Raw genomic sequence first — 8,550 nt, 5'->3', positions numbered from 1 at the left:
CGACCTTCGCGGAGTCTGGTTGTCAGCGCCGGAGGGACCGGAACTCGAAGCCCTTGCGTTTTCCGCTGAGGAGACTGGGTTTTTTTTCCTGATGGTTATCGAATACATCTGTGCTCCTAGCGGCCTGCAGCCCCTTCTCACCTTCCTGCAGGCGCACGGCGGTGCTGCGGGTAGTCATTTCCTTGGCCTGTATGGTTGGAAGTTAATTAAGATGGTTTTGATTTTTCCTGTTACAGACACGGCCTCTGTGCATAGACTTGGAAATTCATCACTTTGTACGAGGCAAGGAAATTCGTTTACTCCTAGAAGCAGAATCGCTGCAGCCACCCTCCCGCCCAGCTTCCCCTGGGAAGGCAGCCCGCCTCTCACTCAGGGATCTGGTCTCGTCGCCCCCCACCGGGAACCTGCGTGGCTGGCCACTGCTGTGGCTTGGACCTTCGGGGCCCACATCCCATATGGGCGCTGGTTCGAGTCCTGGCTGCTCCTCTTCCGGTGCAGCTCTCTGCTGTGGCCTGGGAAAGCAGTGGAAGATGGCCCAAGTGCTTGGGCCCCTGCACCTGTGTAGGAGACCAGGAGAAGCTCCTGGCTCCTGGCTTCGGATGGGCACAGCTGTGGCCCTTGCTGCCATCTGGGGAGTAAACCAGCGGATAGAAGACCTCTCTCTCTCTCTCTCTCTCGTTCTCTCTCTCTCTCTCTCTCTGACACACACACTGCCTCTGCCTCTCTGTAACTCTGCCTTTCAAATAAATAAATATTTTTTAAAAAACCTGTGTGGCTGCCCCTCGCTTTTCCAGGCTCCTGGTCCACCACTGCCCCCTACACCCCTGCTCGGGACAATGAACGCCCAGTGCCCACATCCACCTGCCCTCCCCTTCTCTCTGCCCCTGTGGACTTGCTACAGCACCTTGGATTCCTGTCTCTCGGTTCCCTCACTAGATGGCACCGTTGCCTACCCTGTGCCTGGCAGTGTGGGTCGGCCATGAGTTGAAGGAATGAATGAATCCATCTCTTTCAAACACAGCCCCAATCCAGGACCCAGCACAATGCACCACCTCCAGCTTCTCCACTTCGTCCGTTTCTGTCCTTGTCAAAGCCCTTTGGCTTGATTTTTGTAAAAACACCAGTTCATTCTATCGTTTCAAAAATGGTCAAGTGACGCCTTCCCATAGCCAGCCAAAGACCTGCATTTTCCCCCAGAACCCTCTGGGGGAAATCCAGGCTGGGGAGAGGTGAGGGGAGGGAGAGAACTGGCAGGCCTTTTTTTAGGTCAGCTTTTTTGGGCACTCAAGGGGTAAACTCATCCTTTTGGGGCTGGTGCTATGGCATGGAGGGTAAACCTATGGGCGCCAGTTTGAGTCCCAGCTGCTCCACTTCTGATCCAGCTCCCTGCTGATGACCTGGGAAGGCAGCAGAGAATGGCCCAAGTGCTTGAGCCCCTGCACCCACATGGGAGACCCAGAGGAAGCTCCTGGCTACTTGCTTCAGAGAGGTCCAGCCCCAGCCATTGAGGCCAATTGGGGCAGATGGAAGAACCAGAAGTTGGAAGATCTATCTCCCTCTCTCTCCCCCACCCTGCCCCCAACTCTGTCTTTCAAATAGAATCTTTTAAAACACTCACAGACACACGCACACACAAACTCACCCTCTTTGCTGGTATGGTTCTGGGTGTGTGACGCTCAGCCACCACCTCTAACATCTGCCACTTTCTGCTCCTTGGCAGCTGCTGCACGTTCTCCGCCTCTAGCCCTGGCAGCCACGTTCCTGAGTCCCTCCCCTGTAGTGTAGCCTTCTCCAGAACTGGCTCTTCTTCACTCCACACAAAGCTTTGAGACTGCCCACTGTCTTGTGCGGCTCGGGAATCCCTTCCCTCCTGCTGCTGAGTGGTTTCCCATTATTTTATTTTTTAAAAGCTTTTTTAAAAGATTTATTTATTTATTTGAAAGTCAGAGTTACACAGAGAGAGGAGAGGCAGAGAGAGAGAGAGGTCGTCCATCCACTGGTTCACTCCCCAGTTGGCCACAACGGCCGGAGCCAGGAGTTTCTTCCTGGTCTCCCATGTGGGTGCAGGGGCCCAAGGACTTGGGCCATCTTCTACTGCTTTCCCAGGCCATAGCAGAGAGCTGGATAGGAAGTGGAGTGACCAGGTCTCGAACCAGCCGGCACCCTTATGGGATGCCGGCGCTTCAGGCCAGGGCGTTAACCCACTGCGCCACAGCTCCAGCCCCTCCCATTATTCAAATACAGAAAAGTGTATTCATCCACTTGTTGGTGCTTATGAATGCAACTGATATAACGACTGGCTTAAAGGTGTTTGGGGTGGACTTGTTTCTATCCCATCTAGGATGGGATTATGAGTCTTATGGAAAGTGCAAGTTTAAGTCTGCCCAACTGAACTCGGAGAACCTTAGGGGAATCACTTAAGAGGAACTGGCACTACGCAGCTTTGAAATCATTTATTCATGCAAACACTCGCTGTGGAAACCCAATAAACGCCAATGAAGAGAAGCGGCTGAAGCCCAATGTCAGCGGAAAGGGAGTAAAATGGAGCTCGGCCTTCCCAGGGAGCTGGGTCCACACAGCCTCCCCGGGTCCCTCGCTGGCCCAGCAGTCACCTGGTGGCCTTGGAAGCTTTGTTCGCAACCCGGGCCACGTGGCTCCCTTGTACACAGGTCATTTATACAACGAGTGGTGAGATGTTCATGTTTTCAATACTCAAAAAGCGAATTAGTGAGAAGTAGCCAGGTCAGATGGAGGCACTGCAAAATTCACACACAAAGAAACGTGCCACCCAGACCATATTTCAAGTGAGTAACATGCAGGAAGGGAGAAGTCATTAATCCAAGGAACTTAGGCCATCTGCCTTCAGGCTCAATCAAGACAAAGCTCCTGAAACACAGTGAAGGCTTCTTGTCCCGTCCCGAGATGAGCGAATCATTCTGAATTAGCATTCTGTCCCTTCTAGGACTGAGCAAATCTGGACCCGTATTGTGGCTGATGGGAGCTGGATAGCTCACGGTTGGAGTTGGAGCTGGAGTTACAGATAGCAAAGAGAGAAGGCATGAAAAGTGTCAGGGAATTCTTTGTGCTATTTTGCAACATTTTTCTTTCTAAGTCTGAAATTATGCTTTAAAAAAAAAAAAAAAAGATTGGATTGTATCAGTGCTTCTTGGATTCCCTTTTATTAGAAATCATCCGAGACTTTTTCTCAATACTCACAATCCCAGGGGTGGAGTTTGGTGCAGTGGCTAAGTTGTGCTTGGACTGCCTGCATCTCATACTGGAATCCCCGGGTTTGAGTCCCGGCTCGACTTCTCATCCCAAGAGGAGCTCCGTGATAATGGGTTCCCTGGCAGGCAGCAGGCGACGGCTCACACACCTCGGTCCTTTCCACCTACATAGGGTACCTAATGTGAGTCCCAGGCTCCTGGCTTCAAACTGACCCAGCATGGCTGTTGCAGGCAGATGGAAGATTCTCTCGCTGTCTCTCTCTCTCTCTCTCTCTCTCTCTCTCCTTCCTCTTGCTCTCAAATAAAAATGAATAAATAAACGTTTAAAAGAATTAGAAACCCCAAGATCCCCTCCTCTCCTCCTGTATCCCAAATGTGTGTCAGTGTGTGTGGGCCTGAGAATGTGCATTTTATGTCATTGGAAAAATTCTAGAAAGGCTGGATTAAGTGACCGCTGACGTCCTTTGGCTCTAAGCTCTGGAACAGGCAAAAGTTAAGTCGGTTTTGCTTTTTCTGTATTCAGGAGCTGGAGAGATACAGACGGAAGATCATGGGAGGGCCGACGCGAATTGTCGGAGGCTCATTCCACACGTACCCACAGGACAGAGGAAAGTCCTTTAGGCAATCGTCTAGGAAAAAAGTTCTGGAAAATTGCTTAATTCTTCAAAAGTCCTGTTATCCAGAGATCTTCTGGACTTAAACATCTCAGGAATGAGCAGCCTGATTTCCACCCTTCCAACAGGACAGAACCCTGCTAGCCCTGCGGCCTTTGTCCCTGCTGCTGTCCCAACCTGACATGCCCTCCCCCGCATGCGGGCAAAGCCGATTGCTTTCTGCGCCTCAAGCGCCAGGTTTTCTGGGTGACCATCCCCTTCATCTGCCCCACCCCGTCTCTCCCTGTTCCTTCACGGGGCTCCTTTCTTTCTCTGCTTATTATTGGCTGGATGTATCTGGATTTGTGTGCCTGCTCAGCCACAGCACTGGCTGCATGCCAGGGTGGACGTCATGGGTTTCGGTCCCTTCTGGACCCCCCAGTCCTGGGGCAGAGCCTGTTCCATCCCCGCCACGCACTCACTAGCCACCGAGTGACTGACTGGGGTACACGTGTCCAGGGACCTGCTTCCTAACGATGAATGAACGCGTTTGCAGGGTGGCAGGTAAAACACGACCAAACCAAGCAGGAAACAGGACAGCGTCGAGATGAGAAATAAGTTCTCTTTGTGTCTCCCACAGTTCAAGAAAAGAAGCCGTTGCTGGAAGTTGGAAGAACATCTCTGAGATTGCAAATGGGTCTTTGCCACAATGGAATTGTGGCCGAAAAAATCAGGGGCTGGCATGCAACTAATACATTCCAAAGTGACCTTAGCATCAAGAGATGCTCCCTGGGAAAGGGGCGGCTTTGGGAACACAGTGGGTCCGCGTGAAGGGTTTCTGGAACACGATCTGACAGCACCATGGCACAGCACACCGCCTCCCCAAGCCCTAGCACGGGGCAGGGTTTTATGGGAAAATACTCTGAGCAAGCAGCAAAAAAAAGGCCTCCAGTTCCCCTGAGCATCGCCCTGCCCCGCCCCGCGCACCCCAACCCCCACAACTACAAACTCCAGTCTTCAGGAAAAAGATGAAGAGCTCGTCTCTCAAACCTGAGCCCCAGAAAGTGAACCGCTCCCGGGAGGCAAGTGAGGAGACCGTTCGCCATCGGGTCTCCTTCAGCCACTTTCTGGACTCTGCAGCTAGGGGTGTGCCTTCTCCCAGGTGGAGCCAGAGGCTGTTTATGGGGAGGGGGTGCTGTCTGCCAGCAGAGCGGGAGGGTGCCCACGGGGAGGGGGCGCTGTCTGCCAGCGGAGCGGGAGGGTGTCCACGAGGAGGGGGCGCCTGAGACAGTGCCTCGGTGAGCAATGTCACGGATGGGAGCACCCCACACCCCCTGGGCGTACTCAGACTTTTTTTTTTTTTTTTACTTTATTTTAACTTGAGACCCCACAGCATTAACAGAGCTCTACCCAATGAAGTCTTCACCTTGACCTCTTGCCCACCTTTTTGACGCTGGTCTGGCTTGAGCAATGTGAAGCCCACGTCCGACACGCGCTGTGGATCGTGGAGAGCTTAGATATTAATCCACTGGAACCCGTTCTCATTTTACATTAGAATTTCTCGATCCCTGTACCACATGTGTGATAAAATGTTAACTGGTAGCAGTGTCCCAGAGTATGCGATAGGACAAAAGTTGCCCAAAGTCATACAAACACCATAAAAGACTTGATCCGATTTCGTTGATTTAACATTTCGACGTGACACAGGACGAAAAATAACACAAAGATTAGATATCTAAAATCCTTCATGTGGATCACCATTATCTTTTAACTCGACATAGAACATGATTTTGTTATCTATAAATAAAGAGAATTTACAACACTATTTATCTTTGGTATTAACAGACAAGGCACTTAAACTTTCTCTCGTTTTTTCCCACCATAAAATTACAGTTATACAGAGACGAACTTGAAGCCCACAGATCCTGCCAGGGTACAGTTTCACTTGGAATAGCAGATCGCTGTCACAGGAACAAATTTCATCATGCAGCCCGCAATTAATGTACCAAAAATTTACCAGCCCATATAATTTTATCTGCCTGCCTTCCCCAGAGGAGGTAAACAGATAATAAAACTGATGAAATCATATTTCTTGATCACTCTCATCCAATATACACGGTTACTGTCTTCCGAGCAATTTGTAGGGCCATCGGAGTGTCAGGGCCGGCTCCCGGTGGAGGCGGTATCGGAAGACGGGTGTGTGTGTGCGTGTGTGTGCGTGTGTGTGCGTGTGTTGGGAATGCCTGAGTCAGCAACACCAAGAGCAGAGCAGGGTGTGATGTGCCTCTGTGACGATGCGTCTCACATCGGTGTTTCTGCAAACATCGCGAAATACTGCACATCAATGAGCAATGCAACGGACGAGAAAACTCAATGTTCCGTCCTTGCTCTCCGCCAGAATAAAAAACCCAAAAGAACCCCTCCACAACCACCCATCTGTCTGGGAATGCACACCACCGTGGGAATACACGCGTCACGCGTGCATCCAAGGACGGTGAGCAGAGGACACAGCAGGCAACACGAGGAGCTGTTTCGGAAACCACAGCCCTTAGCGGCCAGGATCAGTTAGGAGCGTGGCGTCCGTTTAAGGCTGAGCATGCAATTGCTTGGCCAGAGGCCCTTGCGGAAGTATCCCATGCGTGTGGCAGCCCTGGCGCTTGTGCCCACTGTCTTTTGTGGGGTTCTTGTCCTCAAGAACGGGCACGAGACACCCCCTCCTTCCATGACCTCCTGGCTTGGTTTACTTACTTGTCTATTTTTGGTGCAGGTTTGACACCAGCGACTGAGTCCTGAGCAACAACTATCACAGTACTACAGCCCAGGACAGAAAACCTGGACCGGAGGGTGGAGGCCATGCCCTGAGGTGGGGGGAAGGGGCCGCTGAAATCGACATCAAGGGAAGCAAAGCTGACAGGGACAGGCCCAGTGCTTCTGGGGTGCGCGACCTGCATTTCTTCAAGCTTGGCCCTTGCACCCCTCGCACTGGAATCGTCTGAGGGGTCTGCTCCACGGCCTGTGTCCTCTACGGAGCCAAGCAGAGCCACGTGGGGCGGGCTCAGCCAGCTCTCACGTCCAGCACGGTTTACCTGCACTGCACAGTCTGGGCAGATCAACCTGGCAACAAACCCAGCAGAACAGAACACCTGCCAACCAGCAGCAGGCTGTGGGCATTTAAGAAGCCACAAACAAACAAACACCATACAAACCCCAAACCCGTATGGACAGGGGAACCTGCCCTTGGGGGTGAGGATGGCCTTATGGGAAGAGAGACCCTTCCTTCTGTACACCCTCCCCCAGGCTGGCAAGGGAAGGGAATCCCCCCCCACCCAGAGCGGGTCTCCTCTTGCTGGAGGGTCCTCCACACCCTGAGGTTCCCATGGACCCAGCTTCTCCTCACGTCTTCCCAGAGACCTTTCTCCCCTCCCGGAGGCGTTGCCAGGTCCGGTGGGGACTCTGGGACTGTGCTTCGTGAGATCCGGCACCTGGAGCAGACTCTATTTTTGAAGAGTGATGCAAAGCTACAAGGCATGGTGCTTCTTCCTCCAACTGCGCCAACAGAATCGAAAACCCCACCCTCAACGGATTCCGGACTGAAGGAGACAGCACCCACTGGCCTTCACGCAACCTGCTTGACCCGTGGTCCCCGCTAAAATCACACACAGAGCAGCAGTGCAAATCGAGAACTTCCCCAGTGCAATGCTTTGTGGCCGTGCGCCCCGTCGGTATGAGGACTTTGGGCCACCGGCGGCCAGCACCGTGGGCAGAGTGTCATGGCCGAGCGTTGACAGCAGGCAGGAAGCGCTTAGGGCCTGAATCATGTTTCTTTTTTATGTATTTCTGGCTCAGGAATCCGATACAGAGCAGCTGAGAAATAAATTATGTTGCTGAGGCTGAAGATGACGCAGAGAAGCACGGCTCCGGCTATCTGAGGGAAAGACAAGGGCCTGGCGGCGGCCAGCAGCCACTCCTTCCGCAGAGTCTTGTCCAGGAGTATGGCTTCCATCTGCATGTGTGTGGCCAGGATCACACACACGTGGAACAGCTGGTGGCTGTGACCTGCAGTGGACACACACGGGGCCAGTGAGGTCATCGAGGGAGAGAGACAGGGCTATTGATACAGGTGATGGCGCATGCGCCAAGAACACGAAATGTCCATGAAGACAGAGGGTAGATTAACAGTTGCCTTATGGGGTTGGTGCTGTGGCATAGCAGGTAAAGCCACTGCCTGCAGTGCCAGCATCCCATGTGGGCACCGGTTCCAGACCCAGCTGCTCTACTTCTGATCCAGCTCTCTGCTATGGCCTGGGAAAGCAGTAGAAGATGGCCCAAGTGCTTGGGCCCCTGCACTCCCATGGGAGACCTGGAAGAAGCTCCTGGCTCCTGGCTTCAGATCAGCTCAGCTCCGGCCATTGCGGCCAATTGGGGAGTGAACCAGCGGATGGAAGATCTCTCTCTCTGGCTCTCCTTACCTCTGTGTAACTCTGACTTTCAAGTAAATAAATAAATCTTTAAAAAAAAGTTGTCTCAAGCATGGGGGTAGGGATGGCTATGAACAAAACCCGGCATGAAGGAGCTTCCTGGGGAGAGGGAAATGTTCTAGAACTGACTGATGGTGATGGTCACACTACTTGGTAACCTTATTTAAAAAAAAAATTCTCCATCTCTCTGATTTTCAACTAAAGGAATCTTTTTTTTTTTTTTTTTAAAGAAGGCTACTGGCGCAAACCAAA

General features: G+C 52.3%; 1 protein-coding gene and 1 long non-coding RNA gene across 17 annotated transcripts in view; both read right to left on the bottom strand.

The window, feature by feature from the left end:
* Positions 1-29: 29 nt before the first annotated feature.
* On the bottom strand, positions 30-1,778 carry LOC149123163 (uncharacterized). Its single transcript, XR_016218293.1, has 2 exons — positions 1,643-1,778; positions 30-187 (listed from the first exon to the last, which is right to left on the bottom strand). It is a non-coding gene; the product is annotated as an uncharacterized LOC149123163 (long non-coding RNA).
* A 3,392-nt stretch (positions 1,779-5,170) lies between these two features.
* The window catches only part of PAQR5 (progestin and adipoQ receptor family member 5), a 72,815-nt gene continuing 69,435 nt past the window's right edge, over positions 5,171-8,550 (bottom strand). For all 16 annotated transcript variants that reach the window (XR_016218292.1, XR_515352.5, XM_008249808.5 and 13 more), the window contains one exon: positions 5,171-7,876. Coding sequence is in view for 14 of the 16 variants with exons in the window: in XM_008249808.5 (XP_008248030.1) it covers positions 7,635-7,876 (242 nt within the window). In the remaining 2 variants the exon portion in view is untranslated. The remainder of the gene's footprint in view (positions 7,877-8,550) is intronic.

This window comes from Oryctolagus cuniculus, chromosome 12 (assembly GCF_051225735.1).
Source record: "Oryctolagus cuniculus isolate XC-2025 breed Fujian yellow rabbit chromosome 12, ASM5122573v1, whole genome shotgun sequence".
NCBI classification, from domain to species: Eukaryota; Metazoa; Chordata; class Mammalia; order Lagomorpha; family Leporidae; genus Oryctolagus; species Oryctolagus cuniculus.
The sequence above is the reverse complement of the archived record's forward strand: the minus strand, read 5'-3'. Positions and strand labels throughout refer to the sequence as shown.